This window comes from Bos mutus, chromosome 1 (assembly GCF_027580195.1).
Source record: "Bos mutus isolate GX-2022 chromosome 1, NWIPB_WYAK_1.1, whole genome shotgun sequence".
In the NCBI taxonomy this organism is placed as follows: Eukaryota; Metazoa; Chordata; class Mammalia; order Artiodactyla; family Bovidae; genus Bos; species Bos mutus.
In genome coordinates, this window is record NC_091617.1 from 131,571,821 (window position 1) to 131,590,759 (window position 18,939).

Sequence of the window (18,939 nt, forward strand, 5' to 3'; positions counted from 1 at the left end):
TTTTTCTCCTCCAGGTCAAAACTAAGTAGGATTCCCTTTGTTTTACCACTTTGTTCTTTGGTATTATAAAGACAATTCTATTCTCAAAGGATCTGTTTTTCAGATTTATAGTTATATTATACGCAGTCATTTGCTGTTATAGTCTCTGACAATACTTTAGAAATTGAATGTTGGCTTATCTTTTTTATTTTTTGCTTTTTTCTCACCTACATAATTTTCTACATTAGAAATAGATTAATAATGGATATTTCTCGCTTCTAAGGTAAAAATGCTAATTTGAACAAAGAGGGATTAACCGTACAGAATTTTATTAATAGCAACTTGATTGATTCTGTTCTATTTTTTCTAAAATGAATTATGGAAAAATTAGAAAATATGGGTAAAATCATCATATGATAGATGGCCTCATTATGCTGGAAGGTTATCACTATTTAACAATAATGAGTGCCTCTCAGACTCTTGGGGAAGTAAACATTTCTTTTATATCTCATTGTTTAACATCATTGTGTTGGTATATGATTGATTTTTATATTGACATATGATTTGTTATTAATTAGCACTTTTTACCAAGTCAGCATCTCTGGACTTTTACTGAGGCAAGGCAAGCTATATGAAATTTCTTTGTTCTCCTGTCATAGACAAAAATAATTTTATCTTAGTAAATTGATATCTTTTCTTTGGCTTTCAGTTGCTGAAACCATATAATATAGGGTTCATAGAATGGGTTCTGAACCAGATTGTCTGAATACATATCCTTTTCTGCATTTTACTAATTGGGTAATTTTGACAAGTCTATAATTTATTGGGCCTCACTTTCTTCATATGCAAAATGGGAAAGATGTTGATAACTATCTCATTAAAGGAAATTAGGAAAGCTTGAATGGTGCCTGACATATAGTAAACTAATGCTATTATTCTGTAATTACAAAAAGAGCCAGTCGTATTTGCAGTGTTTCCCTTCATTCACTTCTTTTTCCCTCAGAATTTATTGAACACCTACTATTTTAGTAATAGAAGACATTATAGATGGGGAAATCAGAAACAAACATGTAAATTAACAGATCTTTAAAAAACTATTATTAGGAAAACTAATAGTATGTACTTTCATTTTATTTGTCTTTTGGCTCTTCAGTGCCAAATTCTGTTTATTAAATTCAGTAAGTATTTTATGACTCTTAACCAAATTGGATATGAATTTCTATATGGTAGACTTCTGGTATTCTAGGATTAATGCCCAATAATTGACCAAATCTGCAAGTGCCACCATATATCATATAACTGTATACATAAAATATAGTAAACTTTTTAAATGTAATTTGCTCTTTAAAATGTAAATATAATTAGAGTAATAAAGAAGTATCATTTTCTTAAAATTATCTCTTATTTTCTATCACCAGGTATGAAAATCAGTTTTCTTTGGGGAGCTAGTTTTTGTAAGGAAGTTATGATTTTTAAAATAATTTTATAAGCATGTCCTTTCTATGTCAACCTAGTGACCTTGGGCAAGTTACAAAACTTTGGTGCCTTTCCTCATCTGTATAATATTGATATGAATAGTCCCATTTTATTAGGAGTGTTGTGAGGCTTAAATGAAAGAATTTGTGTTAAATGTTTCACATATACAGGTCATTCAGTAAGTGTCTGATGTAATAATTATGATAGAATGACAAAGCTTGCTTGGTTTGACTCTAAAGCGGGCAGAGAAATTGAGAAAATCTTGTAGATTTTCCATTAGTGCTTTCATATTACACATGTAAACATTTTCTGTAGATATAAAATTACACATACAATTTAACGAATTCAGAAAAGGAGAAAAATACAAAAGTAAAAATCAGCCATAATCATACCACTTCTTAATTTTGCCATGACATGTTGGTGTTTCCTTTTAGTTTTTTTCTCGTATACATATATATTAGGATTTTTTTATTTTTAAACAAATAATAGGATATTATAATCAATTTTGTAGAATGAGTTTTCTGTGCTTTAAGTTTTTATAATTATGTTTAATATAGCAGCCTAATCTTCTAAAATCTAGATGTCCTTTAACTAACGTAGCTTTTTTGCCATTATTTGGATCCTTTGTCTTCTGTTGGATCTCCTACCTTTTGCCTTGGGTTGGTTTTTTTTTTGTTTTTTTTAAATTTAGCCTCTTCTTTTTGGGTAGCATGTTTTTTGATAGCTTCTTGAGAAAAAGAGCATTGGAAAAGTATATATTTTAGATTTTACATGCCTGAGAAATACATTATATTCTTATGTTATTTGGCCCAGTACAGAATTCATCATTAAGATTTTCTTGAGAATTTTTGTCTTGTTTCCAGCATTGCTGTTGAGAATTCCAGTACATTTTCAAACTTATGATTCTGATCCTGTTTCTTGTCTGTGGAAGCTTCATTTTATGAAATATCATGGTGATATATCCTGATATATATAGATATATACAGATGTATAATTTCCCATTCATTACTCTCTGCTGAATATATTTTACTTGGATGTTAATCTGTTGAATCAGTCCTAAGTTTCTTGTTATTTCCTCTTTTAGTTTTCATTCCTTACTCTTTTTGTTCACTTTGCTTGTATTCTTCAACTTTATTGAGGTAATTTTCATTATCATTTTAAATATTCTAAGAGTTCTTTTCCATTCTCCATGTCGTTTTTTAACATTATCATGAGTGTAACATTTTCTCTTATCTCGTTGACAGTGTTATTACTCAGAAGTTTTGTTTTTGTTTTTTTGGTGCCCCATTCTGACCTCTTTTTCAATTCTCTTTTATGAGTGTCTTTCATGGGAAGCTTTCCTTAAGTATCTGTTGGCTCTCTAATCATTGCTAACAATGAGACACTAAAGAACTGATTGCCTGCCTGTGTGTGTGTGTGTGTGTGTTGTGTTTGACAGGCAGTGGCAATGACTTTAACCTTTTTGGTGACCATCATTGTAGGGTGGTCCTGTGGTCACTTACCGTTTTCAGTATGAACCATAAAGGGTTGGTGTTGATAATTATTTTCCCTGGGAAAGTTCAGCTCCTTTGTAGAAGGATCTTTCAATCTCAGGTCTGGTTGCTATCTACCTTTTGGGAGTTATACAGGGTGAAGGAGCACCCAGGGCACTCTGCACTTCACATGTATCCCTCCTCTGTATCTGATGAATCCAAATCTCTATGTTCTTTAGGGAATAAACTTTTTTAACTTCCAAGATGAGTTTGTGTTGGAGGAATTACATGACTGCCTTGGTTCAAGTGGAGATTTAATTGTTTATTATACAGACTTTGAAATGCTCCTGTTTTTAGACCTTACTTCACTCCATCTTCTGTAAAAGCCAGTACTTCTCCAATTCCTTAATGCTTCTGGGTTCTACAGAGTAAAACTGTTTTGTTTTTGTCTTTTTTCTTTAAATAGAGTTGTCAAGCTTTTTTGACCATTTAGTTTGATTTGAATACTTCATCCATCTGCTTTGCATATACATATATTAACATATTATGGTTTGGCATTGCAAGTGTTTTTCTGGATTTATTGGGGATGAAAATTGTTTTCTCATTATTTTGGTTGGGTTTTTAAGAGACAAAGATTTATTAAATATTCTTTGTAAAGTGGAAGCTTGTAAACCTTTTTTTTTTTAAATACGTTTTTTAAAACTAACGAAGAAACATGATTACAATGGAATACTCTTCAGCCTTAAAAAAATAATGAAGTAATGCCATTTACAGCAACATGGGTAGACCTAGTGATCAGAAAGACATATGGTATGTGATGCACATGAGCTTATTTAGAAAGCAGAAACAGACTCACATACAGAAGAAATTTATGATTGGGAATGAGGGTGGGGGATAAATTAGGAGTTTGTCATTTGCAGATACAAGCTACTGTATATAAAACAGATAAACAATAAGGTTGTTTGGTATAGCACAGAGAATTATATTTACTGTCCTGTAAACATTTTGTAAAATATGTATGTAAAAATACATAATATATTTTATATGTAAAAATATGTAAAATAATGTATTTTATATGTAAAAATAAAACATTATGGAAAAGAATATAATATATATGTGCATAGCTGAATCACTTTCCTGTACACTAGAAACTAACATGGTAAATCAATGATACTTCAATTTTTAAAAGAGGAAGATAATCTTATCTCTCTTTAAAATTTAGTTTTGTCCCACTATCAAACAGTTTTAGAGTTTGCAGTAATATTTTTCAAAAGTATAATAAGTATCACTAAATTTAAGGGCAGATTTTTAGTTTTCATTTTCATGTTTAAGAAAACATAATTGTAAATTGTTGAATAGTGATTAAATGGCCAGTGTCCATAATCTTGATTTCAGCCATCCTATTTGTTGATACCTTTGGTCCCTGTTTTTGTTTTATATGTTCCCAGCTCCAGTATTGTTTTTCCTCTGCTGCTGCTAAGTCCCTTCAGTCATGTCTGACTCTGTGCGACCCCATAGATGGCAACCCACTAGGCTCCTCTGTCCCTGGGATTCTCCAGGCAAGAATACTGGAAGTGGGCTGCCATTTCCTTCTCCAATGCATGAAAGTGAAAAGTGAAAGTGAAGTCTCTCAGTCGTGTCTGACTCTTAGCGACCCCATGGACTGCAGCCTACTAGGCTCCTCTGTCTATGGGATTTTCCAGGCAAGAGTACTGGAGTTGGGTACCATTGCCTTCTCCTCTACTAGGCCGTTAAATTCCTGATCCTCTTTGTTTAGTGCTCTTGATGTCCTTACTTCTTCCACTTTCCTAGCTTAGATTCTGTTACCCAGATTAATTATAATCATGTCCTTCTCATGAAGGACCCGTAACATCCTTGCCTGCTTGCTCTCTATTATATCCCTTAGGAAAACCTCATATTATCACCTGCTCCATAACTGCACCAGTGGAGTTCAAAGTGAGTGTAGAAAAACACATAATGACTCGGCTTTCTACAATTTTTCTCTCATTTCTACCTAGCAATCCTATTACAGTATTTTATGCCATGGATATTCCTTTCTTATAATATTATTTCATACCTTCTCAAACCTGTAATGTCTGCTATCCTCTTCACACTTGGCTGATTATAGGAACAGAATACAATCCTTCAAGGATTAAATTTTCTTGTTTTAGCTGTACCTATACACATATACTCTGTGTTTTCTCTTATGAGGGTGCTGTCTAGCTAAGATCAGTCCTTGCACTTGTGCAGTGGATCTAATCCCTGTTCACTACCTCAAGAAGTTTTTTCTCTTTCCGGCTTCACTTCCCCCACACCGTTTATCATTGTATTGTAGGCTGTAACAGCCCTTATCTTTTAGAAACACTTTGTATCAGTTAGGGCTCTTCAGAAACAGAACCATTGGAAAATATACTTTGTTACTTGCTTACTTATTTGCATAATATAACCATTAAGCTATGTTGTGTGTGTATGTGTGTGTACATATATATATATTTGGAGAGAGGAGGATTTATTTTAGTGAATGACACACACAGTTTTGAATCTGCTATTTTAAAATCTGTAGGGCAGACCTGCAGGCCAGAAACTTAGGCAGGAGTTGTACAGTCTTGAACGAGAAATTGCTTCTCCTGAACCCCTCTGATTTTGCTCGTAAGGCATTCAGCTGATTGGATGAGGCCACCACATTATTGCGGGTAGTCTCCTTTACTTATAGATGTTAATTTTATCTACAAAATGGCTTCACAGTAACACCTGGATTACTGTTTGTTTAAATAATTGGATACCATAGCCTAGCCAGAAAGCAGTGTCTGACTTTATTTTTCTGGGCTCCAAAATCACTGCAGATGGTGATTACAGCCATGAAATTAAAAGACGCTTACTCCTTGGAAGCAAAGTTATGACCAACCTGGACAGCATATTCAAAAGCAGAGACATTACTTTGCCAACAAAGGTCCATCTAGTCAAGGCTATGTTTTTTCCAATAGTCATGTATGGATGTGAGAGTTGGACTATAAAGAAAGCTGAGTGCTGAAGAATTGATGCTTTTGAACTGTGGTGTTGGAGAAGACTCCTGAGAGTCCCTTGGACTGCAAGGAGATCCAACCAGTCCATCCTAAAGGAGATCAGTCTTGGGTGTTCATTGGAAGGACTGATGTTGAAGCTGAAACTCCAATACTTTGGCCACCTGATGCGAAGAGATGACTCATTGGAAAAGACCCTGATGCTGGGAAAGACTGAGGGCAGGAGGAGAAGGGGACGACAGAGGATGAGATGGTTGGATGGCGTCATCAACACAATGGACGTGGGTTTGGGTGGACTCTGGGAATTGGTGATAGACAGGGAGCCCTGGCATGGTACAGTTCATGGGGTCGCAAAGAGCTGGACACAACTGAGTGACTGAACTGAACTGATAGCCTGGCCAAGTTGATACCTAAGACTGACCATCCCACCATCCCTTGTTTCCACATGGTCCTTAGCTACATTCCTATTTTTCTCCTTTTCTCCTTTTCAAATATCAAAGAATTATTTCTGTTTATTGTCTCTACTCACTCTCCTCTTACTCTCTTTAAACCCACTCCAGTAGGGTTTTTATCTCTACCTCTTCACTGCCTTTGCTCTTGTTGAGGTCGGCAGTTACCTTCTTAGCGTCCTAATCACTGGTCAGTTCCATTGTTACCTTTCTCTTTCTTGAAAGACATAGCTACTTCTTCCTTCTTAAAATGCTATTTTGATGGGTCTTAGAAAGCTAAACTGTAAATACTGAATTATCTCAGGACTCAATCTAAAGATATTTTCATTTTTTTATATCTTTATTCACTTCTCAGTGAATAAAGTGAAAACAAATTCCATGTTTTTATTATTTCTACTAAAAATTAATTATGGTAGGAGAGTAATGCTGTCATTTGATTTAAAATTTCAGATTTAAAAATGTTATATGGTGAAATGTCACTCTCCTACCCGTGGCTCTCAGGCAACAAATTATCTTCTCTGAATGCATCCAGAGTTTCCTGTTTCTAGTACATCTTTCCAGTGATATTTTATGAATATGATAGCAAATGCATATTCAGTGAGAGGCAGTATGGTATAGTGGTTAAAAGCTTAGACTGTGAAGCATGATGGCTGCAATCAAATTATATCTCTGCCAGCTACTAGCTGTGTAATTTCCAAATCTCTAATCTGTGTCTCAGGTTTCTCTTATATAAAAAAGAAATAATAATAGTACTTGAAAGAGTTGTGAGGTACAAATGAATAAGTGTGTAAAGAGCTTAGAAGACTGACTGGCATATAATAGTAAATAATGCATTCCTTCTTTATGTATAAATGATAATATAATATACACACTGACAATCATCTTTTTTTTCTCCATTAACAAGTGTCTTGGTAGACTTCTTTTCAGCATACAAATCATGCCTCATTTGTTTCCAGTGACTAAATTGAAGTCCATTGAATCAATATGACATCCAGTTTAATGGCTTTAGAAACTAGTATTTTGATGATGATGTATATCTGTTAACCATCTCCACTTGTTGTTTAGTTGATAAGTCGTGTCCAACTCCTTTTGCAGTCCCATGGACTGAGGCCCACCAGGCTCCTCTGTCCATGGGATTTCCAGGCAGGACTACTAGAACATGCTGAAATTTCGTTCTCCAGGTGATCTTCCTAACCCGGGGATCGAATCTGCACCTTCTGCATTAGCAGGCGGGTTCTTTACCATTGAGCCATCTGGAAAGCCCCATTTCCACTTAGATACCTAACAAGCACAAGACTTTCCAATTTCCCTTGCATTTGCTGTTTCTCTAATTTCCTATATTATCATATTCTTTCAGCTTTACCTTGGAAATATATTTCAGATGTGATTTTCTCTCTACCTCTTGCTGCCACTCTAATCAAAGCCAGAATTGCTTTACTGAGTTGCTTAAGGCCAAAAACTTGAGAATCAACTTAATAAGGTTTTGACAAAATATGTGCAGCTCTTTTTCAGTGTTCTATTTGGTCTTCCTTCTTCCACTTTTACTCTTCTATAAATGTTCACACAGTATTTTAAAATATAAATCGGGCTATTTCTCACCCACACCAAAATTTCCAGTGAGTCGTTCGTATCTCATTTAGATTTCATTCTTGTGTTCTAACTGCTGCTGCTGCTGCTAAGTCGCTTCAGTTGTGTCCGACTCTGTGCGACCCCATAGACAGAAGCCCACCAGGCTCCTCCATCCATGGGATTCTCCAGGCAAGAACACTGAAGTGGGTTGCCATTTCCTTCTCCAATGCATGAAAGTGAAAGTGAAGTCGCTCAGTCGTGTCCGACCCTCAGCGACCCCATGGACTGCAGCCTACCAGGCTCCTCCGTCCACGGGATTTTCCAGGCAAGAGTACTGGAGTGGGGTGCCATTGCCTTCTCCGTGTGTTCTAACTAGTTCCTAGTAAAACTCTTGCAACCTGGCCTTTTCATTTCCTCCTCAGCCTGTCTCTTGCCTATTTCTGTGCTTCAGCCACACTAAATATGTTGCTCTTTTTTTTTTTTTTTCTAGAAAAGAAACTTTAATTGGATAAGAGAGAACAAATGTTGCTCTTTTTATGAACAGTTTACCTCATAACCTTTGCACTTTTTATTCCTTCTCCCTGGGACACAATTCTGTTACAGAATCATGTTCATCGCCTCAGTTTATGCTTAATTGTGAGGCCTTCGGTGAAGCCTAACCAGCCTGTTTGCTCTCTGTCCTTTCTTGTTGTTTTTCAGTTGCTCATTCATGTCCAACTCTTTGTGACCCCATGAACTACAGCACACTAGGCTTCCCTGTCCTTTCCTGTCTCCAGGAGTTTGCTCAAACTTATGTTCATTGAATTGATGATGCCATCCAATCATCTCATCCTCTGTTGCCCCCTTCTCCTCCTGCCATCAGTCTTTCCCAGGATCAGGGTCTTTTCCAGTGAATTGGCTCTTCACGTCAGGTGGCCAAAGTATTGGAGCTTCAGCATTCATCTTTCCAGTGAATATCCAGGATTGATTTCCTTTAGGATTGACTGGTTTGAACTCCTTGTTATCCAAGGGTCTCTCAAGAATCTTCTCTAGCACCAAAGTTTGAAAGCATCAATTCTTTGGCACTCAGCCTTCTTTATGGTCCAGCTCTCTATACATGACTGCTGGAAAAACCGTAGCTTTGACTACACATACCTTAGTCGAAAGTGATGTGTCTGCTTTTTAATATACTGTCCAGGTTTGTCATACCTTTTCTTCCAAGGAGCAAGTGTCTTTTAATTTCATGGCTGCAGTCACTGTCCACAGTGATTTTGGAGCCCAAGAAAATAGTCTGTCACTATTTTTCCATTCCATTCTTCCCCATCTGTTTGCCATGAAGTGATGGGACCGGATGCCATGATCTTTGTTTTTTGAATGTTGAGTTTTAAGCCAGCTGTTTCACTTTCCTTCAAATTCATCAAGAGGCTCTTTAGTTCCTCTTCACTTTCTGCCATTAGTATGGTGTTATCTACATATCTGAGGTTATTGATATTTCTCCTGGCAATCTGCACAATATACTTAGTTTACAAGTTAAATAAGCAGGGTGATAATATATAGCCTTGACGTATTCCTTTACCAATTTTGAACTGGTCAGTTCACAATTGTCGATTCTAATCTAATCTAATTAGTCCAGTTCTAACTGTTGCTTCTTGACCTGCATACAGGTTTCTCAGGAGGCAAGTAAGGTGGTTTGGTATTCACATCTCTTTAAGAATTTTCCAGTTTGTTCTGATCCACACAGTCAAAGGCTTTAGTGTAGTCAATGAAGTAGATGTTTTTCTGAAATTCCCTTGGTTTTTCTATGATGCAACGAATGTTGGCAATTTGATCTCTGGTTCCTTTACCTTTTCTGAATCCAGCTTTTTTTCTGTAATTTCTTGGTTTACGTACTGTTGAAGCTGCAGTTCAGTTCAGTCACTCAGTCGTGTCCAGCTCTTTGTGACCCCATGGACTGCAGCACACCAGACCTCCCCGTCCATCACCAACTCCTGGAGTTTACTCAAACTCAGATCCATTGAGTCGGTGAAGCCATCCAACCATCTCATCCTCTGTCATCCCCTTCTCCTCATGCCTTCAATCTTTCCCAGCATCAGGGTCTTTCCCAATGAGTCAGCTCTTTGCATCAGGTGGTCAAAGTATTGGAGTTTCAGCTTCAGCATCAGTCCTTCCAATGAACACCCAGGACTGCTCTCCTTTAGGATGGACTGGTTGGATCTCCTTGCAGTCCAAGAGACTCTCAAGAGTCTTCTCCGACACCACAGTTCAAAAGCATCAATTCTTTGGTGCTCAGCTTTCTTTATAGTCCACCTCTCACATCCATACATGACTACTGTAAAAACCATAGCCTTGACTAGATGGACCTTTGTTGGCAAAGTAATGTCTCTGCTTTTTAATATGCTGTCTAGGTTGGTCATAACTTTCCTTCCAAGGAGTAAGTGTCTTTTAATTTCCTGGCTGCAGTCACCATCTGCAGTGATTTTCAAGCCCAAAAATATAAAGTCTGCAACCTTTTCCACAGATTCTCCATCTATTTGCTGTGAAGTGATGGGACCAAATGCCACGATCTTTGTTTTCTGACTGTTGAGCTTTAAGCAAACTTTTTCACTCCCCTCTTTCACTTTCATCAAGAGGCTCTTTAGTTCTTCACTTTCTGCCATAAGGCTGGTGTCATCTGCATGCCTGAGTTTATTGATATTTCTCCTGGCAGTCTTGATTCCAGCATGTGCTTCATCCAGCCCAGCATTTCTCATGATGTACTCTGCATATAAGTTAAATAAGCATGGTGACAATATAGTCTTGACGTACTCCTTTCCCTATTTGGAACCAGTCTGTTGTTTCATGTACAGTTCTAACTGTTGCTTCCTGACCTGCAAATAGGTTTCTCAAGAGGCAGGTCAGGTGGTCTGGTATTCCTATCTCTTTCAGAATTTTCCACAGTTGATTATGATCCATACAGTCAAAGGCTTTGGCATAGTCAAAGAATTTTGCACATTACCTTGCTGGCACATGAAACGAGTGCAATTGTGTTCTGTCCTTTTTACCATACTTTATTTTTCTTTCTAACCATATTTTATTTTTATTTAACTGATATAGTTTTTATTTTATATTATCTATTGATACTTTGCCTTCTCGTCACTAGACAGTAAATTTATGGACGCAGATACTGTCTCATTTACTTTTCAGCTTCTAATACTCAGAACAGTGCTTATTCCGGATTGGCAGATGAGTGGGAAGCACTAAATAAGTATTTTTTGTGGCAAAAGACTAGTTTTTACATTATATTCTTAATGTCATTTTGTTAATAGACTCAATATATATAAGATTTTCTGTCAGATTGTTATAAAAATTTCTAAAAACTTTCAAATTTATACTTTTTTTTTTACAACGAAAAACGTTTATTTTTCTCGCTAATAAATTTATAATTTTTCTTGGAAGTCTCTGTGGACTAAATAGGGATTAGCTGGCTAGACTCTAGGCTGCAAGTGTGTTTTGACTCCAAGCTGCAATTTCGATTAAAAGTGCTCAAAATTTCTCTCTTCTGGAATCAGCAGCTCTCCAGAGCATGTTCTTGTTATGACTTTAACAGAAGCACAAGAGGCCAAACCACATCATGTATGAACAAATTTATACTTTACTGAACTGGTAACAAGCCAGCACACTTTTAGTAGTACAGCAATAGAACAAGTTTGTCATTCCATAGCTAACCTTTAAAATGTGAATGCTAAATGAAGTATTCACTTTGGTAAGCAAAGAGAAGATACTTTCAAAGTCCATATCATAGACCAGGTTGAATTCCTGTAGGATTATTATTTTATAAAATTCTTTTAATAATACCAGTAAATTGTAATTCATGCTCACTTTATGCAGGAATGAGTCTTTTTTCAGGGGACTCCATCCCTATCACAGTCCCCATTATTGTACCTATATTGTTAAGTTAGGAGTCTTCTTCACTAGCTGTATTTGCTTGTATTTTGGTATTTAAGGTGAAAATTTCAGTGAAGTTGAAATTTTACATACTCATACACATTAAATACTGCATTATCATATCTAATATATTTCTGAAAATATACTGATTATTTTACATTTCTTCTGTTTTAGTATGTTGATATATTTTGCTGTTGATATATACCTAGAGTATGAGAAGGGTCATTACACAACTGCCAGTTGGGGAGTTTGGGATCTGGGTTCGCAAGGCGATATAACGCAACAAAACACGGTTAAGTTCAAGAGCATTAATGTCTCAGCTTCCACTGATTAATTCCAGACAGAGTTGGTGGAAATTTAAATGCTTTCCAACTCCTTGATCTTCAAGTCATTTTATTTTAGAAGTCTAGAAGTATAAACAGAATTAAGCTCCATTTGGGTATGACTTTGTATGCTTAGGACAAACTCCCTTAAAATATTATCCCTAAAAGAAAAGTTATTCTTGACTTAGGCAGTTTGAATGCCCCTGATCAATTCTGTCTTTGAGCTATTCTTTTTTATACAGGTTAATTTTAAAAGTACTTTTAGCTTTCAGAGGTATTCTACTGACAATGTGTAAAATGCTGTCAAATCACTAGCCTATATTTTGAAACACAAGATTTCTCAATATATTATATTTAGATGTTGTATCTCAAGAAAAAAGAAACATTTAAATGCATTTCAAAGAGCTCACTAGCTTAAATGCATTTTTTTTTTTAGGATTTTTGTGTTAATATTTTGGTTTGAGGGCAGTATCAATTGATAGTATCCAAAACGTAGATAGAGTTTCAGAATAACACGTGTGTGTGTGTGTGTGTGTGTGTATGAATAGAAAGGTATAGATAGAGCATTATGTATATATGTTTATGTGTAATTAAAGGAAATTTTGGAAGTTTTAAAAGAAATGCAGGCTCATTTAATTATTTATATATTTGTATTGGTTCTTCCAAAACACTCAGTAGTAACTGAGCATTCATTGCAGATAAGTAAACTAAAGGGAAAAAAGGGGAGATTATTTTTCCATCACAAGTTCTTCCGTTCCTTTAACAGATTTCCCTATACTCTCAGCATCTAAATGATGAAACTGAGTAGGAATAGACAAAAGATTAAGTATTGTGTCATACCTGTTCCTCAGAGGATTTGAAACAGAAGTTTGAAAATATTTAAATAGATTTATGAACACAGGTGAATGTTTAAAAGTACATGAACACTGTGGGGAAAATAGATCAATCAGAAATTCACAAAATATGTTTTTGATGAATTTAATGTGTTTCATAGTGCCGGGACCAGCCCCGGCTGATCCAGGGTACTCGAAGGAGAGACGGCATAGGCGAGGATCAGGATACAATAGCTTCAATTAGATATTAATTAAAGATATAAAGAGTAATAGAATAAGGATAGCTCAGTAGGAAAATTCAGTGGAGAAAAGAGGCTGAGTAGCTTGGTTTACGCGGGAGACCAATAAAACTTCAAGACAAGAAGTTTGCACCACTTACGTAGGCCGCAGGCGTCCTTCCGTTCTCCCGAAGGAGAGGAGACACTGAGGCCTCCCCGGTCGGATCTTAGAAGCCCAGGCATAATTAGTAAGCATGGTGGGTTCCGCGCTCCAGATGGAGACTCAGCCAGAGTGAGAGAGAGAGCGACATGGGGAGACCAGTATTTCGAGAAACTGATCCCAATTCTTTATTTTCCATGGTCTACTTTTATACACTGAGATGTTATGCAAAAGTCACGTGGGGACAGCAGTCCTGACTTTTATTAAAGTCAGGTGCTTCACACAAATGTATACAGAGGTCTTAGGGGTGTTACATCATCTTCTGGCCAGGGGGGCCTGCTGACAATTTATGACCCTCTCCTTGTGACAGCGGTCAGTCAATCAGGACACTTATTTCTCCAGGGCTGATTATTCTCAAAACAGACGCCACCCAAGTAAAGTTACATTCCTACAGGGTGAGGGTGTAGTGGGTTTTAGTTAAGGAAAGAATTTACTTAGCCTAAGGTCTAACGTGATTAATATCAAAGGTTAATACTTATTTCTTCTGTATATTCATTAATGTGTGTAAGGGCAGGGGATATGGAGACTTAGCAACAAACATTGGCTCAACAAATGAAAAACCCTTTACCAATACAATTTCTAATCAGCCCATTATACTTATACTAATAGTTTTCTAACTTTTCTAAGGAACCTGTTTTTAGAAGGTTTAAAGCATCTCGTGCCTCTCACGGTTGGGAGGCTGTGAGCAATCACATGTGGCCGGACGAGCCTGTCAGGCAGGCTAGAGAACCTTCAGAGGAGTTTGTAGGTTAAAACACTCTTGTCACACCCAAGAGTTTTTATTGACTGGAGCTCTAGGTTAACTCCTTCTCCGAAAGAGGTGGTGGGGGACAGCCCCTCGTAAAGTCAGAGGTGTAGGTAAGAGCACAAAGTAGTAAAGTAGGCAGGCTCTGGTTATGGGGGTAGACGCTCGAGGATTTCCAGGGGGACTCCTGAGGCTCGATCCCGCCTTTGCGTATGTCGAGCCTCCTTCCTCATGACCTTTGCCATGGGCGGAGTACCTCACTTTGGCCCCCAACATCATAGGTTCAGTCCATTTTTCAGGAATCAAAAGTTATGCCATTCACTGAGGTGAGGAACACAGGGAAAGAACCATCTATGGTAATAAAAGTCATAAATTGATTGTACACAGCTGAGACACCTTTGAGGCATCTAAGCACAGATATTAAGGAAGCAATTGTATGCACAGAACTGGTAGCCAGAAGTGAGGTCTGAAAGGCTTGGTTAGTATTCTTGCCCGAAGAATCCCGTGGACAGAGGAGCCTGGTGGGCTACAGTCCGTAGGGTTGCAAAGAGCTGGACATGACTGAAGTGAGAGCACACACGCACACACTTAGATTTGTGTATGTGTGAAGGTGAGGGAAAGGAGTTGTTGAAGATACTGTTTAAGTTCTTCATGGTGATAATTAGAATGAGTCAGTTGCGGGGGTAGGGGTGGTGTTTGGGTTTGGGATTATTTTTTGTTATTGTTAGTTCTTTGTGTCTGCACCATGCAGCTTATAGGATCTTAGTTCCCCAACCAGGAATTGAATTCAAGGCCATGGCAGTGAAAGTGCCAATTCCTAGCCCCTGCACCACTAGAGAACTCCCAGGATGAGTCTGGTTTTCATAGGAATATTAATAAGCCAAGCTTATAGGGACACTGAGACAGAAAATTTTTGCAGACTAAAATGATTTTATTTCCATAAAACAATTTTTCTTTTTATTTTAATTATGCCTAGATTATCAAACATAGAAGTTGACTAGTTTCCTTCCATCATCCATTTCTGTTACAAAATTGTAAACTTTTGAAGTTCTGATTCACAGGTGAATACTATAATCTTCCTTTATTTCTTAGCCATGAAGCTCATGACTGCTCTGGTGAATGTTGCCTTAAACCTCAGTATTCATCAGGATAATACACAGAGACAATATGAAGCTGAGAGAAATAAAATGATTGGGAAGAGAGCCAATGAAAGGTTGGAGTTACTACTTCAAAAACGTAAAGAGGTAAGTTTCACAGTAACTGAGATTCTTCAATTTGTCTTTTAAAGGTACATTGTTTGATCTCAAAGTTTTCAAATGAATCTGGCATTTAATTCCAGCCAGTGGTTATCTGAATGCAGTGTGATGGCAGAAGAGTATCACAAAACAACCCTGTTTAGAAAGAAGGTAGTCTGAGAGTTAGATAACTCAGAGAGATTATCAAGCTATGAAACCAGAAAGCACAGTAAATACTAACATCAAAAGTAGGGGCCAGCAAAGTTGCATTCCACAAGAAAGCCAAAGACTGTGTATTTGTGGTGTATGAGACATTTCTGTGAATTAAAAAAAAAAATAAGATTGGCCCCAATTTTATAGTGAAGGTTTCATATATGGGTTGAAAATGATTTTAAACTAGATTTTTATAGGCAACATTTTTTCATCCAATCAGAAATAAAATTTTAGATGTACAGTATTAATCTCTGTTTTACCTTGAAAAAAGAAAAGTATCTCAGTGCTATAAACACATCGCTGTCAACAAATACTGGGTTATAACTGGCAATAAGAGGGAACAAACTTATGATTGATTAAATCATAGTCTATGATGTATTGGAGGGCTAAGGCTGCTACAGCAGATACCACAAACTGATTTTTCTTTCGGACAGAAATTTATTGTCTCACAGTTGTGTAGGCTAGAAAGTAAAGGATATACATAAAATGATTTTTACATTGTTATTAAATATTAATTTTTCAAAAAAAAACAAAAAAAGAAAGTAAAGGGTAAGTCTAATCTTCACATGGCCTTCTCACTGTATGTGTCTCTAAGTTTCTCCTTATAAAAAGGAGACAGCAGTCAATTAGATTTGAGGTCCATCCTACTCCATTATGACTCCAAGTTAACTAATTACATCTGCTACAACCGTATTTCCAAATAAGGTTTGAGGTCTAGGAGTTAAGACTTCTGTATATGAAGTTTTGAGGAACACAATACAACTCACAGCACATTCCATACTAGAAATAATTGTAAGTTTTGGAATTGTTCTTTAGTAAGTCCTGCTAACCAAACTGTATACCTTTTATATAAATTATTAAGTTTTTGTATAATAAAGGTAGCAAAAGTAAATTTAAACTAAGTTTCAATAATTATTCTCCCAAACTTATTTCAGTAAAACTGAAAATAAAGCATATAGCAAAAGAGGATATCTGAAGGTATTTTATTGTCATAGTATTGAATGTACTTTTTGTATCACTGGTTTTATTCCTTTTGAGTAATATTTGAACTCAGATTTTAACTTCAGTGAGTAGTAATGCCTGAAATTTCTTCATCTCTTTTCTATAGTATTCATTTTGTTGCTGCATTTCATCACTAATGGCTGAGATGCTTGCTGCCTTGTATTCCTCCTTTATTGGGAATTTGACCTACACTTACTTTGAGGCTAATGGGTAGTTTAGGTGAAATAGGAACGTTCCCGTACAATGGCAAATGTAATAATCAAGAATTATCTGTTACTGAGAAAAGTAAAACCAAGCAGGGGACCTGGTTTGGACAGGAGAGGTATATAAGTTGAGGCCTATTCCCAAAGCAAATAATATTTTGTGATAGGCATCTGGTCACACTTAAACCATACCACTATTTTTTAGTCATTGTGTAATACATGTTGCTGCTTCTAAGTCACTTCAGTCGTGTCTGATTCTGTGACCCCATAGATGGCAGCCTACCAGGCTCCCCCGTCCCTGGGATTCTCCAGGCAAGAACACTGGAGTGGGTTGCCATTTCCTTCTCCATTATTACATGTTGAGAGAGACAGAAAGAGGTTCTAAGCCAATGTAGTAAAGCTGTAGAAAAAAATGAAAGGATCCTGGTAATATAAGACATCTGTTGCACAATACTTAAGAAAAAGGATTGAAAATTACACAGAATGAGAATAATCATGAATTTAAAATGATTGGAACTCTTTATTTCAAATAAAATTATTAGTATTTTAATTTATATTTATTTCTCATTTCAGCTACAAGAAAATCAGGATGAAATCGAAAATATGATGAACTCTATTTTTAAGGGTATATTTGTTCATAGATACCGGTAAGGGATTTTAAAAATCATTTAGAAGATTTTTAACTTAATTTGTAGCTTCTTTGTAGTCCTACTCAATTATAAAAACATAAACTCTTTAATTACTTGTTTTGTTAGCTAGAAAGCACCATTGTATATGAAAGCTAAATAAATGTCATGCTACTAACTGTGGTCAAAATTGTACCACAGCTGTCATCGACACGTTCTTCCAGATTCAGAATATATACTGTTAGAGACTTCCTTTGTACTTGCGTTTGTACTAATTTCATTTTAATTAATAACATATCCGTAATATGGCCTTAATATGATTTCATTATCTTCATTTTTGAAAGAATTAAATTCCATACTTAATGCCCCATTGTACACATCTTATTATATGGTCAAATTAACCAGCAGTGTTTTAAAAATTGTTATGGGAGAAATGTGTACAGGAAAGGACACCTCTGCAAATAATGCAGCATCTCTGTAATATCATTCTTCTTTACCTTCAACTATATACATGAAAGTAGGAGCAAAATACTCCTGAAGTATTTTTGTCATGCTCTATTGCAAGTGTCTTTCTTTAAAACCTGTGAACTTTTAAAATATTAATTACATGAGTGTATTTCATAGAGAATTAATGAATCAAATACATATGCTTGTTGTTTTCTGTTAATTAGGTGTGATGTTTACATAGATAAGACACAGATACAGATAATAAGACTTTTTTTAGACACGTTTGAAACTTGTGCTGGGCCAGTTAATTTTAAAACTTAAACAGAGAAAGTAGGGGGAATTTTTTTTTTTTTTAAGGAAAAATTGTAACTTTGATAATTTACTTTTAAATCATTTTGATGTCATTCAAAATATAAAACTCTTGAAATATAACCAAGGCTTTTACTTTGAGTGTGGATTCTCTCAATGGAGAATCACATGCTCTTCCTTCCATATACTGGGCTTTCCTGGTGGCCAGGAAGAATCTGCCTGCAATGTGGAAGGCCTGGGTTGGGAAGATACCCTGGAGAAGGGAAAGTCTACCCACTCCAATATTCTGGCCTGGAGAATTTCATGAAGTGTATAGTCCATGGGGTTGCAGAGTCAGACATGACTGAGCGAACTTCACTTCATAATAAATTATCAACAAATTAATTTTCGAAAATGCAAGAATTTCCTTGCATTCCTACCTGCTGTGCAGTCTTTTTGGACTTCCCCAAGCGGATCAGTGGTTAAAGGATCTGTCTGCAATGCAAGAGGCACAGGAGACGTGGGTTCGATCACTAAAGTAGGAAGATCTCCAGGAGAAGGAATCAACAACTCCCTGTAGTATTCTTGCCTGAAAAATCCTATGGATAGAGGAGAGTGGCAGGCTACACTCCGAAGGGTCACAGAGAGTCGCACATGAGTGAGCGACTGAGCATGTACATACATACATAAATATAATTAACATAAAATAAATTGTACA

At 36.3% G+C, this 18,939-nt stretch overlaps 1 protein-coding gene across 1 annotated transcript in view; it reads left to right on the forward strand.

Moving 5' to 3' along the window:
* STAG1 (STAG1 cohesin complex component) overlaps window positions 1–18,939 on the forward strand; it is a 496,550-nt gene that overhangs the window by 314,217 nt on the left and 163,394 nt on the right. The window contains exons 8-9 of the mRNA XM_070375938.1: window positions 15,300–15,451; window positions 17,434–17,507. Coding sequence (XP_070232039.1) covers window positions 15,300–15,451; window positions 17,434–17,507 — 226 coding nt within the window. The remainder of the gene's footprint in view (window positions 1–15,299; window positions 15,452–17,433; window positions 17,508–18,939) is intronic.